Source organism: Ascaphus truei, chromosome 13 (assembly GCF_040206685.1).
Source record: "Ascaphus truei isolate aAscTru1 chromosome 13, aAscTru1.hap1, whole genome shotgun sequence".
In the NCBI taxonomy this organism is placed as follows: Eukaryota; Metazoa; Chordata; class Amphibia; order Anura; family Ascaphidae; genus Ascaphus; species Ascaphus truei.
In genome coordinates, this window is record NC_134495.1 from 38,880,086 (window position 1) to 38,906,838 (window position 26,753).

The window sequence follows — 26,753 nt, forward strand, 5'->3', positions numbered from 1 at the left end:
TACCCCCTCCCACCGTCTGGGAAGTGAGGGGTTAACCCAAAATGTACTTACAATACATATGTTCCCCTGCTTCACAACCAAAAGGTACGTCCCTTGGTTATCCTATTCCCACATTTAGAGGGAATTAATGTATTTTTATTCCCCTGCGTCATGGCAAACTGTTTTATTTGCTAGATGTGTATATTGGTACAATTATTGGCGTTTGCTGCATACACTGCAAAGGTACAACCACATACACTGGGATCCAGGTGGGAGGGAAATGGTTAATGTTAATTTGGTGTTTATAGCCCTTTGTTCCTTTTCCCGTCTTTGCAGGCTCCATTTTGCAGTCTCTCCATAGGTCGCCATTGTAGCCCCATGTAACCCTATGGAGATTCCGGCAATTTGGGCCTGATATCGTAGAAGACCTGCAGGTTGCGCCAAAGAGGAGGCGCGGCGATTCCCCATTGAAAGTGAATGGAGTAATGCATTTCAATGGGGATTCCTGGAAGCCGACCTCCGGAGACGAGCTGGCAGCCAGCCAGACTGTAAGAGCGGAAACAATCCCTAAAAAGAGCTTTGATCAGGTCTCGGTCAAGTTCACGTCCAATTGGCGTGGGAACTTTTGTTCCCGGGTACCCAGAAATAAAATTCGTTTTGCCCCTGGCCCCTAAGAACACCCTCACTCGACCCCAACTGGGTCCGACAGTTAATGGCGACAAGAAAGGGTCCCGCCGGCCATGAGGGTCCTACCATTGACCGTAATGTCGGAGAAAACCACATGGCTTTCAAACACTCAGTGGAAAAAAGGGTAAACTGAAAACCCATAACTCTGGTTCCGTGGGGACCAGAGGGCTGGGATTTGGCCAGGATGTAGTCACTGCGCCGACATGACTGCTTAGCAATTTCCAACCCTCTCCCCTCAACTGAACGGAGTAGGGTTAACTGTAAAAAAGTGTGGGTTCCCCATTGACTTCAATGGTAGCGGAGGTCCCATTGAATCCTATGGCGGCGCCGGCCCATGCATTTCCTATGGAGGCGCCGGCCCTATTGATTCTAATGGAGGAAAGCTGCGTGGCTTTGAAACGGCTAAGTCAAAATGGTCAGAAACATGAAACCCATAACTCCGGTTCTGTTCAGCCTAGATTTGGCCACCATGTAGTCATAGTTCCGTCATGACTGCATGGCAAATACCGACCCTCTTGGGGCAATAGGACGGAGTTAGGGTAATGGTAAATTTTAGCTTTCTGCCATTGACTTGCATGGCAGAAAAAAGTCACTTTTGTAAATGTGCTTTTAAAACTGTATTTGTGTATCTCCTGTTCTGGGGGTCGTGGAAGGCTGATATTTGGCCACTATGGCAAGGGTCCTCCGGCATGAGGACCTGGCAAATTTCAGTCTCCACAGAACAGATTATTTTAATATGTGTTTAATATTAAAATGTTACTCGGCATCCCTGGTATTTTGAAGCCGGGGAAAGCTAGAGCCCATATGGTATGTTTTTTTTGTTTCAATTTTATTACATCTTATAACAAGTTTTAACAAATAACTGAAACACCTTCAACCTTTACAGCAAGAATCCTTAATAAACATTCCATTACAACATCTATTGTTTTTTGCTCTCTTCATTTCTTACTTTTTTAATTTTTGAGCGTTGTATCTTACAGAACTTTTTTTCTTTTCTTTACTGCCTATTAGGGAAGCAGCCGCTTCCAGTCATTTCTCTCTTAACGAGATCCAAGGATAGTAGAGAGAAAAGTAAGAAAGAATAGGGGGGGGGGGGGGAGAGGTGGGGAGTGGGCAGAGGGGGGGGGGGGGTAGGTTCTTATTTCCAAATTTATATGACCCATTTGTGCCTCTGCTAATTGTCTGGCCATACTGACCAAACCTTGTGGAACTTATCTACCTTTTGACTTAACTGCGCTGAGAGGAGTTCCATTACTCTTACCTCTCTGATGTGTCTCAGCACTGTCTGTCTGGAAGGGGCGTTTATTTTTTTCCATGCTGCGGCAATCGAGCATCTGGCTGCTGTTAGGACGTGGCTTATCATTTTCTTCTCGTGGGATTGTAGGTCCTCTATTGGTTTAGACAGCACCAGGATCAGTGGTTCAACCTCTATCTCCACCCCCAGGAGTTCTCGTATCATTGTTTGTATCATGATCCAGAACCCCTGAATTTTTGGGCATTCCCACCAGATGTGAGCCATATCTCATCTGTGTCCACATCCTCTCCAGCACAAATCTGAGGATCCGGGGAAAATCTGACTCAGCCTACTCGGGGTTAGGTACCAATGGAAAATAATTTTATATATGTTTTCTTTTGTTGTGGTGCAAATTGACGTTTGAGAAGCTGCTTCCCAAATATCCTCCCAGTCATCCCTATCTATATCCAGGTTTAAATCTGCTGCCCATTTTTGCATATAGCTGTGGTTAGAGTGTGTAGCTTTAATCGCCAGTCCCAGATAGATCTCCGAAATCAGGCCTTTACAATAATAGCCTCTTCTGCATATTTTCTCAAATCTTGTTAGTGACGAGAAAGCTGAATTTTTTGTAATTGTTTGTAAGTAATGGCGAATTTGCAAGAAGCCGAAGATTGGGAGGTTAGTGATTTGATATTTCTTCTGAATCTCATTGAATGGTAAGATCTTACCTTCAGCTACAAAATCGTCGGCCATTACCATATTTAGCTCTTTGTATCTCTCAAGGCCCCTTGGAGTACAGCCTGGGGGGAACTCTGGGTTATTGATTAAAGGGGTCAATAGAGAGGGAAGAGGAGATGATAACTCATGCTTCCCCTTGTTTCTAGACCATAGCCTCCATGTACATCTCATTGCTCCCAGTTTTAATTTTCCCGCTAGGGTCTCTTCCCCCCCTCTCGGTCCATAACGCGGCCAGCAGAGAGAGAGGACTCGCATAGGTAGACTCAATCCCAAGCCAGCAACACATGGCCGGATTATTGTTCCACATTATGGCTTGCTTTAGTTGGGCCGCCAGATAGTATTTAATGATATCCGGGGCTCCCAGACCTCTGCATCCTTTTGGTGCTAGCAAGATTGATCTAGCCACCCATGGTCTTTTATTTCTCCAAATAAATTGGAAGATCCTGTTTTGGATATTTTTAAGTTCATTTAGTGGAATGTCTATTGGTAGAGTTTGGAAGTAATATAGAAGTCTTGGTAGAATATTCATTTTAATTGTGGCTATTCTTCCTAACCAAGAAATCTGATATTCATTCCAGCTTTGAAGGTCTTTTTTAATCTTCTCAAATAATGGGGGGTAATTATACTGGTATAGGGTTTTGTAGGAGCTAGATATCTGTATTCCCAGATACTTAATTCTTGTTGCGCTCCATTTGTAGTTAAAATTTATTTGTAATAATTTTACTTCGGGTCTTGTCAGTGTAAGATTTAATGCCTCCGACTTATCCGTATTGATTTTGTAGCCCGATATTTTGCTAAATTGATCCAATTGATGTTGTAAGTTTGGGAGGGAGGTCAAGGTGTTGGCCAGGGTTAGAATAATATCATCTGCAAAGAGAGATATTTTGTAATTTGTCTCTCCTATTCTTATTCCTTTAATGTTTTCTTCATCTATAAGTGTAGCCGCCAAGGGTTCTATGGAGAGGGCGAACAGGAGCGGAGATAAGGGGCACCCCTGACGAGTACCATTTTTAATTTGTATAGGGGTTGAATCTCCTCCTGGGAGTTCATGACTGCCGTGGGAGTTTTATAGAGGGCTCTTACTCCCTCCAAAAACTGGCCCTTAAATCCAAATTTAGTCAATGTTTGGTCTAAAAAATCCCCCCTTATTCTGTCAAATGCTTTTTCAGCATCCAGACTCAATAAGATAGCTTTCGTGCTTGAGAGATGTACATGTTCGATAATATCAATGATCTTTCTAGTGTTATCAGAGGCCTGTCTTCCCGAGACAAACCCTACCTGATCTATGTGTATTAGGCTGGGGAGAATTGGAGTGAGTCTATTTGCTAGTATTTTGCTAAAAAGTTTTAGGTCCGAATTAAGACGGGCTATAGGGCGATAGCTACCACATTGTAATGGGTCTCTCCCGTCCTTGTGGATGACGGCTAGGTTTGCCTTGGACATAGATGACGGAATGGTCTCTCCATCTAGGAACGAGTTAAATACATCCAGCAAATATGGTGATAATATCCTCTTAAATTTCTTATAATACTGATTTGAGAAACCGTCTGGGCCTGGCGTTTTACTCGCCTTCAATTGGGCAATAGCATCTAATAGTTCCTCTTGAGTTATGTCTTTATTCAATTCCGTAACATTTCCTTCTGACAGTTCAGGGAGCTTACATTTTTCTAGATATTTAGAAATGGCTTCCAAACGTGATGCTTGGTTCTTCGGGAAATTCAAGTTATATAATTTATAGTAAAAATCTGAAAACTCTTTTGCTATTTGCTTCTCGTCAAATGTTTTTCTCCAGCCTTAGTTCGGATGGCTGAAATCTGAGATTTGGTTCTGAGACCTATTAATTTAGATGCTAATAGGCGATCTGCTTTGTTTCCCTTAACATAGTATTTCTGCTTTGTCCACCTTAACGCTCTCTCCACCTCGTCCAGTTGGACCTGTTTAAGTTCAGATCTTGTTTTATCCAATAGCTTGAATACTTTTTTAGAGGGATTATTTTTATGCTTTTGTTCCAGGAGCTGTACTTTCTCCGTCAATTCGTTATATAATTTTTGTTTAGCTTTTTTCTTATATGATGCTATGGAGATAATCGTTCCTCTTATTGTCGCCTTATGGGCTTCCCATAACATAGCTGGTGACTCTACTGTGCCCTTATTCAGCCTGAAATAATCTCTTTGTTTTTGTTTAACATCCTTCACTATGTCTGCTTGATTTAATAATGAGTCGTTTAATTTCCAATTGTACTGAGTAGTTTTAGAGAAGGAGAGAGAGAGTATCAGTGAGACAGGAGCATGATCTGACCATGATATTGTCCCTATATCCGACTGGGAGGATGCTTGTAGAATGTCTTTGGTACCTAATAAATAGTCAATCCTCGAGTAGGTCTGGTGCGGGGGCGAGTAAAATGTGTAATCCCTCTGTCCCTGGTGCTGTGCCCTCCAGATGTCAGTTAGTGAAAATTCTTTTAGTGTATTTTTAAATTCCTTGGCATTTTACACTGTGGTGCGTGTGTGCGGGGTACCTGTTACGCTTGCTCTATCCTGCTCTGGAGATACTACCATGTTCATATCTCCTGCCAGGAGTAGTGTGGTGTTGGACTGCGCAGGCAGGCTCTCACATATGTCTCTCAGGAATTTTGGCTGGCCTTCATTCGGTGCATTGACGTTGATCAGAGTAATTTTAACTCCTGAAAGAGAACCATACAGGATTAGATATCTACCCTCTGGGTCCGCCACTTTTTTATCCAAAATAAACAGGATGTTGTGTTTAAAAAGTATTGCTACTCCTCTTTTTTTAGCTGAATATGAGGCGTAGTGCGCTTGTGGGAAAATTCTAGCAAACGTATTATTGGGCGATGAGGTGTTGAAATGGGTCTCTTGTAGAAATAATATGTCTCCATTCGTTTTTTTTAAGCTCTTGCAGGGCTAGCTTTCTCTTTACTACTGAATTTAACCCCTTAACGTTTAGGGACACTATTTTTAAAGTTGTTTTACTGGCCATTATTTTCTTTTGTTTTTGAGGAGGATAGTTCTACTTCCCTTCACTTTCCCAAGGTGAAAGGGGATCCTACTCTTTTCCTTGCTGGGATTTCCTAGATTCAACTTTTGTGGGGAACAGGAACTCTTTAATGCTCTAGGTCTTCCGGGTCTTACTCGGATGTTGTTAATTTGGATAGAAGGGGCGGTGGGGACAGGGGATGACATGGGGAGGGTAGGGGAGAGAATAGGTAAGAGGAAAAAGAAAAGAAAAGGTGGACTACAAACGAGCCCTAAAGTAGAGACCTCCACCACGCTAAGGGTGAGAGAGTTGGGCATATTGCCCTCTGGAGACTTTCCAATTTGTCACGTCCTGGCAACCGCCGGGGCAAGCCCAGAGCCCTCTGATAGGGCTAACAACATCAAACCATACATATAAAGCATAGCTTTTAACGCCTAGTGGTACACTAATTTGGCCCGTCGCAAACTCTGTGAACCCCCCAGGGCCTCTAAGCCCCTGGAAGCTATCCCTCCATTCCTCCGTATCTCTTTACTTGTAGAGACCTGGGTATACCACTTCCTCCGTTTGGCCACGGGGTGGTGCCAGAGTGTCAGGGATAATCAACCTGTTGAAAAAAACACACTGAAGAGATATAACTTTGCATTAACATAGCAAATTTTGTCCCCTTCTGTTTTTAAAAGACATAAACATTTTAACGTTTTAACTTTAAACTTGCTTTGAAACCTAAGCACCCCGGCCTTAGCTGTCCTTATTTTCCCCGTTCTCCCTCCCTCCTCCCTGTTCATCTTCTCCCTTGTCCCCCTCCGGGAGTTTTTTCTCCTCCTTGTCCAAGTCTCTTTGCTCACCAAGAGTCCTAATGTCCAGAGCTTGCTCAGGCTCTGTACTCTGAGGCTTGGATGCTGTCCTGGGAAGAGGGTTCTGCTTAGTCTGGAGCTAGTCAGGCTGTAAACTGTGTAAGGGGATTCTTTAGTTCTGTGGGACACAAGATAAGAAAAAGTAGAAGCTGCTCCGCTGGTTGTCCTCACTCTTCTTCCGTTAGGGTCTTCTGGGAAGCCAAGCATTGCGAGGCCCTTGGGGTTTTCGCCTGCATCCGGCTGCTCTGTCCCTCCTCAGGTCTGTCGGGCTCCGCTTCCTCCTCTTCTTCTTCTCTGTGCTGCAAACCGAGACCCCTCAAGAATCGGGGACCATCCTCCATGTAAGATACCGCATGGAACTTCCCTCCTCTCTGCACCACCAATTTGAAAGGAAACCCCCACCTGTACCTCACTTTATGATTCTGCAGAGTCTGCGTCAGGGGTTTCATTTCCTTTCGTCTGTCCACTGTGGTTTTAGACAGGTCGCTGTCAATTTCCAGTTGGGAATTGTGGAACTGTATGGTCCCCCTTTCTCTGCTAGCTGTGAGGATTTTTTCTTTTGTCATGTAAGAGTGAAATCGGATTATTACGTCCTTGGCTCTTTTGGGATCTTCCGATTTTTGACCCAGAGTCCTGTGTACCCGATCCAACTGGTCCGGAGTGAGATCAGGGACCAGGTCTGTGAACAGTTCTTTGAGGTAGGGCTGTAGTTGGCTCGGCTCAACCGACTCCGGGATGTACCACTCTCGGAGATTTTGGCGTCGGTCCCTATTCTCCTGTTCCTCCGCATTTTCTTTTAGGGCCCGGATCTCACAGTTTAGTCTGTTTATCTCGTCCTCCGCGAGAGAATAAGACTGCTCCACATCCTCCACCTTTTTCTGGATAGTGTCTGTTTTTTCCTTTAAGGTATTCATTTCAGACTTGAGCTCTGTAATAGCTCTGGCCAGATCTTCCTGAAACCCCGTACGCATTCTTATGAATAGTTCTTCCAGATACGCTTTCGTTGCGTCCAGAAGCATGTCATGCGCCTCCTTCTCACCGCTGCGTTCTGATCTTTCTGGGGTGCCTGCTGGGCTTCGCTGTGGGCCTCCACTTTTACTCATTTCGGCTCTAGCAGGGGGTTTATTTGCCACCTTGAAATAACTACCCACACTCTGCTGGGCAGGAGCTTGCCTTCTTGCTCATAGCCGAGTAGGGGGGGCTCCGCTTTATTCCCCCTGACTTTGAATGGGGTTCACAGTTCCTTTATTAGAGGCTCTTTAGGCACCCCTATGGGACTCTGGGGCCTCCACGTGCTGACTCTCCAAGATGGCCGCTCCCTCCCTCTTCACCTTGCCTCTGGGGCCTGTGCCTTCTTCCCCTGCTTTCTTCACCCCTCCCCCCCCCTGGCAGGGCTCTGAGTCTGGGTATTTAGGTATTACCTTTTTGCCTCCTGCCGTCCTTGTGGGGAGGAGATGGGTTTGTTTCTGGGGGGGTCCGCGTGTCCTCCACTTAGCCTCCGGCAGCTGCAGCTGGGAGTCCCCGCACTCCACAGGAAGGGGGGGGGGCGCCGCACGTGGACACCGCCGCCTCCTCTCTTCTCCCAAGTCCTCGGGGCTATTGGAGGCTCCCTCCTCGCTTCTCCGGACACTCCGGGAAGCTATGCGCCGCGATCGTCGATTCAATGCGCTCCGCTCTCTTCAGGGCGCCGGACCAGACCCAAAGTGAAACCGGAGCCAGCCCACAACACTGCGCTACGGTATTCTTCCTTTTTTTCCGCTTTTTATTGATTTATTGCCTTTCTATGCATATATTCTATCCGGAGGGCTCAGGAGCTCTTTCCCTAAGCCGCCATTAGCGCTGATGTCACCTGAAGTCTCCGCCCATATGGTATGTTAATGCTCAGGGGGGCGACAAGCGGTCTACAATAAGCCCCCTGATCAAAGGCTCCCCCACCCTGCTTGTGTATGCTGGAACAAAGCAGAGCAGGACGTGGGTAGTTGGGATAAGTGTTGTGTTTCACACCTTGAGACAAAGGTTTTCCTGTCCCAAGCAGACTAGGCGATGCCAGTCTTGTGGGAGGGGGGCTAGAGAAATGAGCCCCTGATTAGAATAATGCCCATCCTGTGGGCAGGTACTACCTTGCTTCTCACGTGAGGTGGCAAGGGGTGATTGGGTGCAGGTAATTGTTAACCAATACCAGGCACCCAATGTTGGGATATAGGGCTGAAACTCCATATAAATAAGTGTAAGCTGTATGCCCAGTGTCTTCGTTTTTGGTCGTCATTGTGACTTCGTTTTGTATCCTGAATGAATTGTCAATCCTGTACCTGATTGCTTCATTGTCCAACCCATAAGTAAGTGTCCATATTCTGTGTGTTATTTGTATATTTTGTGTGTTCACCTTATTTAAGGAATAAACTATATTTATCATATCATATAGTCGTGTTCAATTCAACCCAGATATTTTGGTGTATATTATAACCCTTCACAAGTTACCGTGACAGATGAGATTTTTGTTTTGGTAGCCAAAAGCTCAATCTGCACAATGTTAAGGGAGAACGCTTATAAGGTAATGATGAGGTGGTATCTCACCTCACTAAAATTATCACAATTTGTTGCAGGTTACTCCCCATTGTTTAGGGCACAATGTGGAGAGATAGCAGACATGTTACATATGCTGTGGTCCTGCTCTCGGATTGCCCCACTTTGTGGAAAAATCAGAGATTGGCTACAGAGGATTTTGGGCCTCACCATTCCATTAGACCCCTGGCTGTTTCTATTAAATAGAAAACTCCCAGGCATCTCCAGGTCTGAAAGTAAATTAATTGCACATTTTGCAACAGCAACAAGGTGCGAGATCGCAGCATTATGGAAACAGTTGGAGATTCCAAACATTCCCAAGATTCGGAACAGAATTTGGTTTGTCTGCCAGATGGATAAGTTGACGACTCTGGCACTACATTTCTTAAAGTGTGGCTACCATGCCCATCCAGATATGCCTGGGGTGAGTATAGCTACAATTAGCTTTAATAGAACAAATTGTGTTCTCCCTTCAGGGAGGTGAAGATGATGTGTGATATATGTTAGTAAGTCAATATGAGATTATGTTGGTCATGTAAACAGAGGTTAGGGAAGAGCCCATACTGGGGACAAGATCCTGGGCATATCTGAAGATGATCTAGCTTGTTCTAGAAGATACTGTCAGTGTTCCAAATTGAGAAACGGGGTTCAATTGATAAGTAGTTTATTGTACAGTATCATAATACTCATTCAAAATTCTACAAGACTCTCTGCCAGGGAGTGTCCAGGCAGCAACCTTTATACATGTTTGGTTCCTTCGTCTAAAACTGTTACTAGGCAGATTATACTAACCACTCCTTAATTCTTAAACCAATCATCTTACAGCTCATTAAACCTGGTTAAAACTGGCCTCAAAACAGCTATGAATAGGTACCTGGTACACACTATCACAAAAATGTGGGCGTTACTTTAGGCACAGTCGTAAATAAACTTAGGAGCGAAATCTCTCATTCACACCAGACACATTCTTAGTCAAAAACTCCAGGATCAACTTGACAAGTTTGAAAGCATGCCTAATTTTGTCAGCAATGACAAACTTCTTTATCAAAACATAAGCAAACTTGACAAAGAGATCATGGAAAAGAAACAAATAAAATTTGATCGGGACCGTTTGGATTATGAAGGGGGACAGGTTTATGTTTGGCAGAAACCACCTCGCCCCATTAGGAGTGCAAATACACCACACAAGACCCAAACAAAAGAATTAACAACATAATTCACAGGCACCCAAAGAAAAATCCACTCCACGTCCCTCTATATTGAAAAAGAAGTCAGAGGACCAGTCCAGTTTCTCAGATGCCTCAGATAGCGATTACCGTTCTCACTGAGTTTCTTTCACTACAAATAACGTTTCTAATCAATATGACCACTCCAGTGATCATGAAACTGAATATGGACAAGGGACACAAAGGGAACAGAGATATGTACCTTCACTTTTTGGTAAACAACAACAAAAAAACGATCAAGGACTAGTCGCTCAAAGAGACGAGGGCACAGTCCCCAAAAGAAAGAAATACACTTAGAGCAACCAGATAATGTCATTAATATCTCGGGGGTCCCCTTCTCAGGAAGTGAGATATCATTACTCAACAACGGACTGAATTTTGCTCCCTTTGAAAATTTCAAACTGTTCAATACAATAATTGATTTGCAATGTTTTGTTAGAAAATTGGTATTGAAAAAGTTTTTCCATAGAGATGATGTAATTGGAAATCTGGAGATAAATAATTCTCTTACTAATATATCTTCTGAGACTGCACAGAACTTGGATCTATCTTCTGTGGAATTTAATCCCATAGCAGATGATTTAACTTCATTCCGTGAACTATGTACCCTACAAGATATGAATAGCTTATTGGATGAGCAAATTATAGGGGAGGAGGTTGATTCCGTTTATTCATTTCTGGTAGGCTCCAGAGAGCCAGGATTGAAGAATAGATCCAATTTCTATCCATTATACATGAAGGGCCCACATATATAGTAGCGACGTTTGAAAAGTTGGTTGAGAGAGAGCTTTTATTGTTGGCAAAGGGTTACAATTTCACCCCCAATCTCGGCAAAAATCTGACCAAGGAGGAACGGTCCAGTATTCAAAGTTTGATGAATAATAAACATTTGATTATAAAAAATGCCGATAAGGGGGGTGCCATTGTCATCCAAAATAGTGTTACATACAAAAAAGAGGCCCTTAGACAATTACAAGACAGGGGTTCATATACAATTTTGAAATCTGACCCTACAGATATGTTTCTGGCACAAATTAAAAACATCTTAGATTTTGGTGTAATTCTGCAAGTGCTGAGTGAAAAAAAAAAAGCTTCCTTTACGTCAATTATCCGGTGATCACCATTTTTCACCATCTCCCAAAGATCCATAAATCTCTGGTTGACCCTCCTGGTTGACCAATAAAATCGAGTATTGGATCTTTGGGAGATGGTCTGTCCAGATATATTGATATTTTTTTACAGCCATTAGTCCACAAACTTCCGTCATACCTCCGGGACTCTACTGATTTACTTAATTCACTTTTAGAGTTTACTTGGTCTCCTAAATTTCTTTGGATTACCCTTGAGTCACATCCCTTTACACAATTATTGATCACACACATGGTATCACTGCAGTTCAACACTTTCTTAATAAATCACAATTATCACGTGCACAATCCACATTTATTATTGAATCCATTTTATTTTTATTAACACATAATTATTTTTTGTTTGATTCACTTTATTATTTACAAACACGCGGCACCGCAATGGGCACTTCATTTGCACCATCATACGCAAACTTATTTATGGGCTATTGGGAGTTTTTGCACATTTTTAGTCATGTAAATAATTTCCGTAATAATATTATTTTTTATCGTAGATTTATAGATGACCTGTTTATGATTTGGGAAGGTGACACGAGGTCCCTGACGGAGTTTATGGACTATTTAAATAACAACAATTATAATTTACATTTTACATTTGCATATGATGCTAAAAAGATTGAATATTTGGACTTGTTATTATACATTGATTCAAATCAACGTATTCAATCAGACATTTTCAGGAAATTAAACTCAAGAAACACATTTTTGAAGGCGGATAGTGGTCATCCGAAACCACTAATTAGAGGTATCCCAAAAGCACAATTTTTAAGACTCCAACGTATATGCTCAGAAAAAGAACATTTTTTACAACAATCTAAACAATTAGCTTCTAGATTCCGCCAGAGGGGATACACTGAATCGGACCTACAGAAGGCTTTTGAATATGCTTATCATACTCCACGCACGGATTTGCTAAAAAAAACGGAATAAAACTAGAGGAGATAATATCAAGACACCACTATATTTTATCATTCAGCACAGCAGACAAGCAAACTCGATCCGTACCATTGTGGCTAGACATTGGAATATCTTGAGTCTAGACAATAGGTTAAAACCATATATCGAAAAATTACCCAAATTTGTCTTTAAGAAGGCAAAAACATTGTCAGGCTATGTTTCACCAAGCATGTTTGTAAAACCCTCAGTAAAAACTAGGGGTTTTGTTCACCTATAGGTTTCTTTAAATGTGGTTTTTGCAAGGTATGCACCTATGCAAAACCCATTATAGTAATGTATTCAAAAATGAACAAAGATAAAATAAAACTTAAGAGTTTTATCACTTGTAACACCAACCACGTAGTCTATATTTTAACATGTGGTTGCGGTAAGAGCTGTATAGGTAGAACAATACGCACATTAAAAAATCGTATATTGGAGCATATTAGAAGGATAAAAAATAAGGATCAGAGATTTCCGGTGGCGAGACATTTCTCAGAATGCCCTATGGGCAAATTAGAAATGTTCACTTTTAGTGGGATAGAATATATTCCACCCCCAGTCAGACGCGGTGACCGACAGAACATCCTTAATCAAAAGGAAATGTTCTGGATATTTACAATGGACACATTGTCACCAGGAGGAATCAACGTTGACTGGGAGTTAAAACACTTTCTTTGATATGTCTCCCCACTTGTAATCTCTGTCTTGCATATCGTCATCCTATTTAGCTCTGTAAATAATATCTGTGGTATAAGACTATTATGTTTATTATTAAGGATATCTATTGTCAGAGCCTCTATTAATTAATCTTATCCTCCATATATTTGGGTCACTCTCCAATATTAAAATTAATATATGATTATTTATGTGCATAATCTAGACATTACCCAGGTTGCTCTTTATAGTGGTTTCCACTCTTGAGACCTTGATGGCTAAATATTGATGAACATCTACATGCAACCAGTAATGATTGAAATGTTCAATACACACAAATAATCCAAGGATTATAAATGGCCCCCTATAATTGCACTCAAGGTAGGTGACAAAAAAATCTATTGTCTACTAATAACTGGCTAGATAGTAGCCAAATCCTAGCATAGGATACACCGCCAAAAGGTCACACTCAGAAATAAAAATAAAAAAGACTTTAATAGTTATACTGTAAAAAACGACGAAACACTATAAAAATGCACAACAGTGCATAGATAAAATCCCCAAATGTGTCTGGTCATGGTACTATATGAACAGATAGTGTTCCAAACATATCGCTGGTAGTGAGTCAAATGCTATACACAGAGCTGCACTATTGCATAGACTGTTGTAGTGAATGGTAAATGGATATTGAGGGAAGATAGCAGTGGGCTCAATGCAACTACTATGTGGTAGAAGATCTAACCTGCAAAACCACTGTGTAGGGTACTCAGTAAACTCAGCTATCTAGCCAGTTATTAGTAGACAATAGATTTTTTTGTCACCTACCTTGAGTGCAATTATAGGGGGCTATTTATAATCCTTGGATTATTTGTGTGTATTGATTTGGGCTTTCTCCCTTGCACCAGGTAGACTGTTTTTTGTTAAAGTGTATGTGTGTTTGGTGTAGCGACGTGCCCTCTCCGTGTATATTTAATGATTGAAATGTTACAAGTATTGTGTTTTGAAAGAAGAACCAATTCATGTTGTTGTACATTATTGTTTATTCATCATTGTTCTTTCTTGCTCTCCTCCCCTTTTCCCCCTCCCCTCCCTTTTGTTTTCCTCTTCTTCTCTTCATTCCAAGGGAATCTGTAACCAAAAAAAGCTGTCTTTAATACTGTGGTTTGTGACATATTGAAAGTGTGTCACATAACCCTTTAAAATCTAGACACAAATAACTAGGTAACAAAAAAGTGTTACAAGCACATACACAGTGTTCGACAAATCACCCAAAAATCTACTCGCCCAACCAAAAAATCTACTCGCCACCTAGTCCTGCCCCCAACTCCGCCCCTAGTCCCGCCCCTAGTCCCGCCCCCAACCCCGCTTTAAAATAAAATATATAAATAAAATACATTTAATAAATTCCTAGTCAGAACATATTAGTTTTTGACATAAATGTATTTATTGTATTACATTATACTACAATTAGTCCTTGTTACGTGTGTGTGTGTGTGTGTGTGTGTGTGTGTGTGTGTGTGTGTGTGTGTGTGTGTGTGTGTGTGTGTGAATGTTGGATCTAGAAATAAAAGCCAGGTGTGAATGACTAGTTTCCTGAACCCCTTAACCAGTGTCTGGACGTCCCGCTTCACAATATCTAAAGCAGCAATCCCGCCTGGGATCTTACCTGATCTGCAGTCCCTCAATGTCCAGGTACCCTCATTCCCGCAATGTTATACATTGGAGGGAATGTGTTCCCTACCTGTCTTCTGGGTTAGGGGGGGTTCCGATGTCTTCCGTGTGAAGCTTGAATCAGATCTGGAAGAAAGCAGTATAGGTTATTTCGGTAGATACTAGGAAACAGCGTTCCTAGAACACCGTGCTCAGCTGTAGGAAATCCCTAGATACCAATCTAGTATGGAGCCACTGAATAAGAAAGACAGGGAAACACCACTCTCTGCAAACATATGTGTGGTCTGTGTCTCATAGCATATCTCCTAATGTGAGGGGAACCTGTGCAGTAGGGTGAGTGTCAGTCAAAAATCTCTGACCTCCCAATGACACAATCAATAATGTCCCCCTGGAGAAAAGACACCAATAAAATATAACCTCCAGCCCGTAGTGAACGGACTGGGGTACTCACAGTTGAGAGTTGTCCTGTTTGGGTGAATCCCACGGCGTGCGTCACGTAGAAATGAACAGCAGAAGTATCCTCACGGGAAAAACGGAGCACAGCAAGTGAAAAATGAGGGGGCTAGATACCAATAATTAAAAGTCCTTTAATCCATGGTAGACATCATGGCACGGGATATGTAAAAACCTCGAACGCGTTTCGGGCCGTCGCCCTTTGTCAACGAGAATGTTTCACAGACTGCGGCTGCCGCAGCTGATATAGGAGTTCCCCTGCCTCCAGCTGATTAGTGACGTTTTAGACCAATGGCGCGAAATCGTCAAAGTACGATCTAGGATAGGGATCCTATTGGTCCAGGGCTTGGGCCAATCAGATCGTACTTTGACGATTTCGCGCCATTGGTCTAAAGGACTTTTAATTATCGGTATCTAGCCCCCTCATTTTTCACTTGCTGTGCTCCGTGTTTCCCGTGAGGATACTTCTGTAGGTTATTTCGGTGTAGTATAGAGAGAGAGTGGGGAGAGAGAGAGAGAGTGGGGAGAGAGAGAGAGAGTGGGGAGAGAGAGAGAGAGAGTGGGGAGAGAGAGAGAGAGAGTGGGGAGAGAGAGAGAGAGAGAGAGAGAGAGAGAGAGAGTGGGGAGAGAGAGAGAGAGAGTGGGGAGAGAGAGAGAGAGAGTGGGGAGAGAGAGAGAGAGAGTGGGGAGAGAGAGAGTGGGGAGAGAGAGAGAGAGTGGGGAGAGAGAGAGAGTGGGGAGAGAGAGAGAGAGAGAGAGAGAGAGGAGAGAGAGAGAGAGAGAGGGAGAGAGAGAGTGGGGAGAGAGAGAGTGGGGAGAGAGAGAGTGGGGGAGAGAGAGAGTGGGGGAGAGAGAGAGTGGGGGAGAGAGAGAGTGGGGGAGAGAGAGAGTGGGGGAGAGAGAGATAGTGTGTGGGGGGAGAGAGCTAGTGTGTGTGGGGGAGAGAGAGATATAGTGTGGGGGGGGAGAGAGAGATATAGTGTGGGGGGGAGAGAGAGAGAGTGTGGGGGGAGAGAGAGAGTGTGGGGGTGAGAGAGAGTGGAGAGACACAGAGGGGAGAAACGGTGGGTGATACACAGAGAGAGAGAGGGTGGGTGACTGACTGGTGCGGGGGTGACTGACTGGTGCGGGGGTGACTGACTGGGGCGGGGGAGACTGACTGGGGCGGGGGAGACTGACTGGGGCGGGGGTGACTGACTGGTGCGGGGGTGACTGACTGGGGCGGGGGAGACTGACTGGGGCGGGGGAGACTGACTGGGGCGGGGGAGACTGACTGGGGCGGGAGAGACTGACGGGGCGGGGGAGACTGACTGGGGCGGGGGAGACTGACTGGGGCGGGGGAGACTGACTGGGGCGGGAAAGACTGACGGGGCGGGGGAGACTGACTGGGGCGGGGGAGACTGACTGGGGCGGGGGAGACTGACTGGGGCGGGGGAGACTGACTGGGGCGGGGGAGACTGACTGGGGCAGGGGTGACTGACTAGCTGACTGACTGGGGCGGGGGTGACTGACTGGCTGACTTGGGTGGGGGTGACTGACTGGCTGGGTGACTGACTGGGGGGGTGACTGACTGGGGGTGGGGTGACTGACTGGGGGTGGGGTGACTGACTGGGGGTGGGGTGACTGGGGGTGGGGTGACTGGGGGTGGGGTGACTGACTGGGGGTGGGGTGACTGACTGGGGGTGGGGTGACTGACTGGGGGTGGGGTGACTGACTGGGGTGACTGGGTGACTGACTGGGGTGACTGGGTTACTGACTGGGGTGACTGGGGTGGGGTGACGGGGTGACTGGGGTGACTGGGGTGACTGGGGTGACTGGGTGGGGTGACTGGGTGGGGTGACTGGGTGGGGTGACGGGGTGATTGGGTGGGGTGGCGATTGGGGGGTTGGGTGATGTGACACTTCTGGTATCCCACCCACACACACCCATGCACACAAATACTCTCCCATGCATGCACACACACACTCCCATGCATGCACACACACACTCCCATGCATGCACACACACTCTCCCATGCATGCACATGCACACACACTCCCATGCATGCACACACACTTTCCCATGCATGCACACACACACTCTCCCATGCATGCACACACACTCTCCCATGCATGCACACACACTCTCCCATGCATACACACACACTCTCCCATGCACACACACACACACACACACACACACACACACACACACACACACACACACACACACACACACACACACACACACACACACACACACACACACACACACACACACACACACACACACACACACACACTCCCATGCATACACACACTCCCATGTATGCATGCATGCACACACATGCGCGCGCACACACACACTCTCCCATGCATGCACACACACACACACTCCCATACACACACACACTCTCCCATGCATGCACACACACACACACACACTCTCCCATACACACACACACGACAGGGGGAAGAAGAGGAAAGGCCGCGCGACCGAGCACCACCACCACTGCCCCGCTCACCCCCCCCCCCCACCGCGACCAACTTCCGCCCTGCGCAACAGCCACGGGACAGTGGAGAAGCGAAGACAAAGTAGCTAAACCCCCGCTACCATCTCCAGCCCCGCGCGGGGATCAGGGGAAGCGGCGCGGGAAGCCGGGGTAAGCGGGGAACACCCCCACTACCATCACCAGCCCCCCAAGGATATCGCGGGAAGCCGGGGTAAGCGGGGAACACCCCCACTACCATCACCAGCCCCGCGCGGGTATCGCGGGAAGCCGGGGAACACCCACAAGCGGTAAGTGTCGCGGGAAGCCGGGGGGGGGGGAGAAGGAGGGGGACACTTCCGCCCTGCGCGGGAAGCCGGGGTAAGCGGGGCCGGGGAGAGAAGGGGGAACACCCACGCTACCATATCCAGCCACGCGCGGGTATCGGGGGTGGGGGGGAGTAAGGGGGAACTGCAGGAGGCAGGGAAGGAGCAGAGGGGATGGAGGATTGGAGAGTACTTACTCTCGTACTCTCCAACAGATCTCCGGCCTGAAAAAATGGCCATTCGTTGGGGGACGGCTCATATAGAGCCTGGCCGCGCGCCCACAAAGCCTGGGAGCGCGCGCCATTCAGCAGTCAAATAGGGGGAGTTTTTTTTGTTTTTGTTTCAGGCAGCGCGAGCAGGGAAAATTTCAGCGCGAGCAGGGAAATTTAAAAAAACAAACACGTGTGCTGCTTGGGCCAATATTTACTCGCCCGGGGGTTAAATTCACACGCCCCGGGCGTGTAAATGTATAGGATTGTCGAACACTGCACATACATATGTTGTTTAGTTACTTTTATAACACTTGTGTCGTATGTATTACATTTTGTAACTGATTAATAGTTTGAATAACATTTCATATGAATATACTACATATGACACGTAGTTATCAAAATGAACAAAAGTACATATATTCCTCATATATTCCATTCCCCCGTTATTACTTGATTTTATTCATAGTTGCATTTTTTGTGCAATGTTTCATTTTTATTCATTCTTTCTAATCCAATAAGGTTGAGGTTTATCATGTTCGTTTATCATACATTATTACCAACTCACCTCCCTTAAAGGTTTATGTGAATAAGTATTAAGAGAAATGTATAAGTGTTTTTAAATTGTTGTTTCATTGGCAAATCAATTGCCATTAATGCCCGCAGTTCTATAACTGACTTATCATGAAGGTGGCGTCACTCACCGGGTGTGTAGGCTCCCTCCATACAATTCTTGGGAGATCCTACAAGCACTGGTTGAGTGACGTCACTTCCGGGTTTTAGTCGGTATATCAGGAAGTGTGGCAGCAAGTAATTTTAACTCTTTGAGAAAGACCCAAGTGGGTGAAACGCGTAAGAGTTGCGGGGGGTGTTATCCCCTCTCTCTTTTTTAATACATGCATAAATAAAGTACCTTACAGCACAGTCCAGCCTTCGCTTTATTGCTGCACGGTTGTGCCCGCTGTTTCTCTCTCCTCCCCGGTGAGGACATCCCTCCTGTACCTTCGCATCAGCTGGAGCACGCCAAGCAAAGACAAAGAATAAGAAAGACTGGAAGAATTTAAGACACAGTGAGTAATTCATTTATTGTTGGAGCTTCCCCAGGCGATATGGTTGATACATAGAAGCGGGACTTATGTATGGGGTCTGGGTGGGTCCTAGGACTTCCTCCAGACAACCCTTCACAGTCGCCGCCAGACCATATCCCTATTAGGGGTCATTCATTACTCAGCTCCTTTACTCCTGTCTCCATCCGGATAAGCAGCTTTTACATTATTTACTGTATGTGGACTGATATACACTGCAGCACTGGTCAATTGAGGGGGTCATTTACCTCAATATTCCCTCCATATGGATACTAGACATAACTGACTTTACAAAATGTAAATGGAACATCACTTTCAATCCTTCTCCAGAGACCCCCCCAGTCCATTTCAGTAATATATCAGCAGTATCTTCATTTTAGAAATATTTTTTCGTCAATACTATACATATTCCAAACAGTTAGGTATTTTTCCTTTTCTTAAGTGAAGATGTTGAAAAAAGCATACATAAATATTGTGATATGGAATTTTTGTATGTTGTGCCAAAAAATCAATAAAATGTTGAATTATAAAAATAAATAAAGTCAAGTAACCCCTTAGTTGCTTTCAATTTTGCCAAAGTACTTATTTAGCTTACAGTATAGACCAAATGCAATTTGGGACGTGTTTTTTTTTCTCAAACAATTTTTATTTGTTTTTTGAATAACATAAAAATAGGGAGGTGGTACAAAAGAAAAAAGGGGAAATGGTGGGGGGGTACGGAAAAAAACCCCCAACATAATCAAATCAACAACATACTTGACAAAATAGTAACTTTAACAATACTAATAGTAAGGTAAAAAAGAGAGATATGGGTAGGAGATGAGGAAGGGGGGAGGAGGCAAGAGATACTAGTGGTAATAACCTTAATAATTTTCTTAATTTTTTGGGGTTTTTTTGGTAAAGTTTGGTTTACCATGTTTGAACAATTTATCCATTAAACAAACACATTTTTAATGATTAATTTTAGTATCTTCCAATTTGTTTCAATTTGTAAATCTTGTATTGATGCTATATCTTCTGGAAACCCATTCAACCAGGGATTCCATATTTGTTCAAATCTCTCCATAGTGTTATTCATAAATGCCGTCAGTTTTCCATTTCTAAAACATGTTGCACCTTTTCCTGAAAAACTTGATAGGATGGTATATTTGTTTGCTTCCATTGAAGTGCTATTGTACATCTAGCTGCTGTCAACAGATGTGCAATTGATTTATTTGTATCATATGACACATTGAGCACAGGTTTCCCCAGAATCAATGTTACAGAGTCCATTGGTATAGCTACACCATATACCCCAGTAATCTCTCTCTTGATTTTACTCCAGAAAGGAACAACCTTTGGACAAGTTTGGGACGTGTTTTATACTAATTGAAATGTTCAACTAGTAATGTTACATTATGTTTAAATCAGAGCAGGCTGTAATTTTTCTCCAGAATGACTTGGATAGACTGGAAACTTGAGCAGGTTAATGACAGATGAGGTTTAATACAGATAAATGTAAGGTTACGCATTTGGGAAACAAGAATAAAAAGGCAATTTACAAATTAAATGGTGATAAATTGGGGGAATCCTTGATGGAGAAGGATTTAGGAGTGATTGTAGACAGCAGGCTTAGCAATAGTGCCCAAAGTCATGCAGTAGCTGCAAAGGCAAACAAGATCTTATCTTCCATTAAACAGGAAGGGAAGTAAACATAATGATGCCTCTTTATAAAGCTTTGGTAAGACCAAAGCATGAACATGGAGTATAATTTTGGGCACCACTCCATGGAAAAGACATTACGGAACTGGAAAAAAGAGCCAACAAATTAATAAAGGAGATTTTTGAGGAGAGGCTAGCTAAATTAGATTTGTTTACATTCGAAAAGAGGTGTCTAAGGCTAAGGCCCCGCTCCCTCCGTCAGCGCTCCCGCACTGCAGAAAGGCGGGGCGCTGACAGACACAGACCGCGATATGTGGTCTGTAGGGAGCGGGAGGTGGGCGGGAGTGGGAGGTTTGAGCAGGAGGGGGGGCGTGGCTTGAGCGGAGGGACCCGCTACTCTCCCCCCCTCCCTCCCTCTACGGGCTCGGGCTGGCACTCATACACACACGCAGACACACAGACACACACATACACACACACGCAGGCACTCTCACACACGCACGCACGCATACACATACACACACACACACAGAGGCAGGCACTCGGGCACACACATACACACACACAGAGGCAGGCACTCACGCTGCTTTCCCCTGGTGGGGAACTCGTGTGTGGCTGCCCGCGCCGCCGGCCGCACCGAGTCCCAGGCATAAGAGGGGATATGATAACTATATACAAATATATTTGAGGACAATACAAATGGGCTTTCAAAAGAACTATTCATTCCTAGGGCTGTGCAAACGACACAGATTACATTGTGGAATTAATTACCGATGGAGACACTTATGGCAAATACATCAGATATCTTTAAAGAAAAAAAAAAAAAAAAAAAAGGTCTGACATCTTCTTAGAAAGGAAAGATATACAGGGATATACCAAATAAGTAAATATGGGATGGATGTTGATCCAGGGAGTAATCTGATTGACAGTTCTTTGAGTCAGGAAGGAATTTATTTGTCCCATTTTGAGATAATTAGATGATATTTCACTGGGATTTTTTTGTTTGTCTTCCTCTATCAATATACTGTAAGTAAAAATATAGGATAAAGTATCTGTTGTCTAAATTTAGAATAGGTTGAACTTGATGGATGGATGTCTTTTTTTCAACCTCATCTACTATGTGAAAATGCATGTTTATGCTATTAATTAACTTCTTTTCACACAGTGCATTTCTTTCCAACAGATACATCCATGAACAGACGTACACCTGCAGGATGTCACACTCCTCTTTGCTCACCAGATTTTGTAAAGGAAGATAACAATGTTGTTAAAAGTGATCAAAGAGAAAATTACTTAAGGCAAAATAAACCAACTAAGAGACAGAGAAAATCTGTGAGAACTATGGCTAAGGAATCAGGTACACATGAAGAAAAAGACCCCACAACCTCCCACATTTATACACTGAGAGAACAAACTTCGACTGAACATGCATCTGCTGATATTAAGAAGTGTGACAAAGGAAACACTAATGCACAGAAAATTCACAAAAACGTGTCCGTAATGAAGTATCAGTGCAGTGAATGTGGTAATAACTTAAATAATAAATCAGATTATACAATTCACCAAAGAACACACAATACAGAAAGGCTGCATAAGTGCTCTGAATGTCAGAACTGCTTTACTAGTAACTCGGCTCTTGTTAAACATCAGAGAATTCACAGTTCTGAGAAACAATTCTCTTGCTCTATATGTGAGAAAAGTTTTTACAAGAACTCACAACTTATTAGGCATCAAAAATCTCACACAGGAGAGAAGTCATTTGTTTGCTCTGAATGTGGGAAATGTTATTTCACCAAGTCTCATCTTGTTGCACATCAAAGAATTCATTCAGGAGAGAAACCATTTGTTTGCTGTGAATGTGGGAAATGTTTTTCCCACAGTTCATCTCTTGCTACACATCAGGCAATTCACAAAGGAGTGAAAGCATTTGTTTGCTCTGAATGTGGGAAATGTTTTTCCAACCGTTCAAATCTTGTTCAACATCAAGTAATTCATACAGTAGACAAGCCATTTGTTTGCACTCAATGTGGGAAAATGTTTTCCTTTAAGTCAACTCTGATTAAACATCAGGCAATTCACACAGGTGTGAAAGCATTTGTTTGCTCTGAATGTGGGAAATGCTTTTCCAGCCGTTCAAATCTTGTTCAACATCAAGTAATTCATACAGGAGAGAAGCAATTTGTTTGCACTCAATGTGGGAAAATGTTTTCCTTTAAGTCAAATCTGATTAAACATCAGGTAATTCACACAGGAGTAAAAGCATTTGTTTGCTCTGAATGTGGGAAATGTTTTTCTCAGAGCTCAAATCTTGTTAATCATCAGAAAACTCTCACAGGAGAGAAACCATTTGGTTGCTCTGAATGTGGGAAATGTTTTCCTCAGAGGTCAAGTCTTGCTCAACATCAGAGAACTCACACAGAAGAGAAACCATTTGTTTGTACTCAATGTGGGAAAATGTTTTCCTTTAAGTCAAATCTTGTTAAACATCAGGTAGTTCACACAGGAGAGAAACCATTTGGTTGCTCTGAATGTGGGAAATGGTTTTCTCAGAGCTCAAGTCTTGCTAAACATCAGAGAATTCACACAAGAGAGAAACGATTTGTTAGCTCTGAATGTGGAGAAAGGTTTAACGATAGCTCCAATTTTGAATTTCACAAATGAGAGACTAATTGCTCCTAATGTGGGAAATCTTTTACTGAAATTTCAGAGCTTATTAAACATCAGAAACCACAGAAAAAATAGTATTAAAATGTCACTGTGAGAATCATTACTTTTTGCTCTTAGAAAGTTCAAGACCTGAAAGTCCTTAAGTGATTGAAGAGGCCCTTAAAATAAATCTGCATTTTGGAGGGAAATAGAAGTAAAAATTTATTTATAATAGCGTATAGCTTTGTGGTAGACTGTATACCATTCCTTAATCACATCCAGCAAAAGCCTCCTGCAGTTTTTCCTCTGTCCTGTAACTGTGCCGCTGATATTTGAAGCATGACACCTGCTGAGATGGGCTAGGATGTTTGGCCATGACAGATACTGCTCGACATTTCTCTGTGCACTCTGACCCTGAATGTCCTGCACGACTACTGCTCATGTGATCGTCCGCATACAGGGGACCTTGACCAATGTGTGTGGGACATTCGGCAGGTGTAAGCGTGGAAAAATATCAAGCAGCAAACTGCCCAGCAGTGAGTTGTATCAGCAGCGGACCGCTGGCGCTACTGTGGCCGCAGCCAAATGTCCCATTCGTGAAATGTCCCATTCTACTGATTGGGGCATTTCATGCTTTGTGGATCTCAGACAAAGTGGCACCCTTTGTTAGGAAATCATCTCCTTCCGGCCTGCATTCCCTCTTTTTTTCAAATGTATGTTGTATGCTGGCAAACCCTATGTGTAGCTGAAGATTATCAACTACCCCGAAAAGCCCATAGGGAACAATGGGGCAGAACATCTTTAAAATTCCCTTCCTGGCAGTTTTGCTTTCAAACTTAGTTGGGGAAGCCATTCAATGCTGTTTTGTTTCTTCTTGGACATACTGGACCATGCAGTAACCCCCTACCTCAGCACCTCTCCCACCAGCTCCACGGATTAATTTCTCTTATACTGTAAATTGTAGGAATTTTTACTACCCTCCCATTTATATTACTGCTGCTTGCTGTTGAATATGTATGTTAACCCTTTGTGGTCTGTACCTCCCTTTATTAAATCTATTGTCGTGACTGAGTGTTAGCGTATGTGGTTGCTTATTTTGTTGTATACTGTATTGTGTGGTATTTGCTTACTGTGAACCATGTGACTGGCGGTGGCTTGAGTCCCATTATCCCCAATAACTGTTTAAGGATTGTAGAGACAGATGCTGATCTTTCGAGTGGGACTGACTCCTTGTGTGATTCAGGGATTATCGAGAGTGGGTTCTAGTGTGCCCTGTATTAGGTGGGTTCCCCCTCATAGCCTGATTGGTAGCAACCTGCAAGTGAGTTTATACTAGGATTGTTACATTGTATGCAGTGTGTTATTGCCTAATTTTGCAGTGTAGGAGCCTTGAGACTTCTTGCAATCGCAAAGGACCCATTACCCACAGAAACCACCAGGGCATATTAGTAGGCTTTTAACTCCCACTGAGAGCCTGCGGTTTACAGAAGTGGTTGGGACGTACTGTACCCCAGTGTTAATAGAACATACTGTAGCTCCATGTGTCAGTGTCACGATGGACGGAACTTATAAACAATTTTATATTTTGGGGAACGAGATTGAGCACACAATTTGAGCAAAATAAATTGACATTTATTTCCTTGATAGATAGACACACAACAACCTTAGAATACACTTAATAAAAACAATTACTGATGAAGAGAACGGGATAGAATGTCCAGAGATAAAACAATGTGCCGGAATATTGTCCGTTAAAGCGCAGTCCTGTTGCGAGGGGCGGCCTTTGCCAATCCAATATGTCCTTGAATAACACAAAGTTCGTTCTGGTCCTAACCCCCAGCACTAACGAAATCCTGGAGCAGAGTTCTGTACTTGGTTCCGATGTAAATATTTTGTTGCATTCTGGATTCGTTGCTCCTGCTCTTATCCGCTGTTAGAAGCGTGATGGAAGTCCGCTCACATTGTAGAATGAAAAATGAAAGACAACGGGGAGAGCTCAGGGAGCATGTATATAGGGTCTGAGAACCTATCTCCAACATACCCACCCAATCGCTCTTGTGGGAATTCTCCCATTCACCAATCCCCGAATTTGCCCACAGTTTGCAGAGTGGGCACTATAGGGATTTCCTGTTAGCACAGCATCTGTGCCACATGGCCAACTTGGCTACTTAGCATAGGTGCACTCCCCTTTTTACCTGGCATCGTCCAGGCTAGGGTTTGCCCACAAGGTGTGAACTAGCCCAGGATCTCTCATTGAGCAACCATCCTGGCTGCTTCACACTTGCGGCTCTGGGGTCTTTCAACTGCAAAGCTTCCCCAGACCCATAGGCGTCGCCTCAACGGGGGGGGGTCTGTGAAGTTTAAGTAGGAAGTGACCTCCAGCTCATGTATGGAAACATTTGGTCACTAGTTGCATTTCAAAGACAAATAGAAAAAACGCATCCTGCCTGTCCTTTTAAATCTGCAACCAAAAAATACACTTTGTTAAAAATATATGTTCTGCTTATGTCAAAGTTATAATTTTAATATGTGTCTGCTTGGTGTTACTCTGGGGCTGCACACCAAATTTCAGGTTGCTAGCCCTTTCCGTTCCCAAGTTATAGCTTCTCCTTGAACTGGCAATGCTGGGCTATGGGCTTCTCACGTCAATTGTCTTGCGGTTACGGAGTTCTCACGCCAATTGATCGAGTTCCCATGCCAATTGTCTGCCGCCATTCAAGTTACGCTATTAACCGGGACGGAGATACATTGTATCCGAGAATCACTTGAGATGAAAACCGCAGCCCTTTGATTCAATTGACTCTGCGGTTACGGCTTCCAGTCTCAGTAATGGATACCTATACTTGGCAATGGAACAAAGAGACTGCGCCACGCTTATCCAATTAACTCGTGGTTTAGCGCTTGCGGCGGCCTCGTGTCCAAAACCAGTAATGTCAGTATACTATTGAATCCACTACTGCAGACAGATATAATTCTGCAAAATGGGGACAACAAGGGACAGAGGGAAAAATAATACATGTACAGGGCATATAAAATTAACCCCTTCATTCCCAATACGAAATAGGGGTAACCAACCGATTAATGCGCTGATTACTCTCAATTTTGTTACAGTCAGAATCCATTCCACAGCACCGAAGCAGGTAAACAGTGTGTGTGTGAGAGCTGCCAGGGAACCACGTGACCGGAGCAGGAGACTGAGTGTTCCTATGGGAAAGATGGCTGTCTAATAGAAATGCTCCG

At 43.8% G+C, this 26,753-nt stretch overlaps 1 protein-coding gene across 1 annotated transcript in view; it reads left to right on the forward strand.

The window, feature by feature from the left end:
• The window catches only part of LOC142464643 (uncharacterized), a 47,997-nt gene extending 23,450 nt beyond the window's left edge, over nt 1-24,547 (forward strand). The window contains exons 4-6 of the mRNA XM_075568009.1: nt 9,312-9,472; nt 10,034-10,217; nt 22,051-24,547. Of these exons, the coding sequence (XP_075424124.1) occupies nt 9,312-9,472; nt 10,034-10,217; nt 22,051-23,528 (1,823 nt within the window). The 3' untranslated portion in view covers nt 23,529-24,547. The remainder of the gene's footprint in view (nt 1-9,311; nt 9,473-10,033; nt 10,218-22,050) is intronic.
• The last annotated feature ends 2,206 nt before the right edge of the window (nt 24,548-26,753 follow it).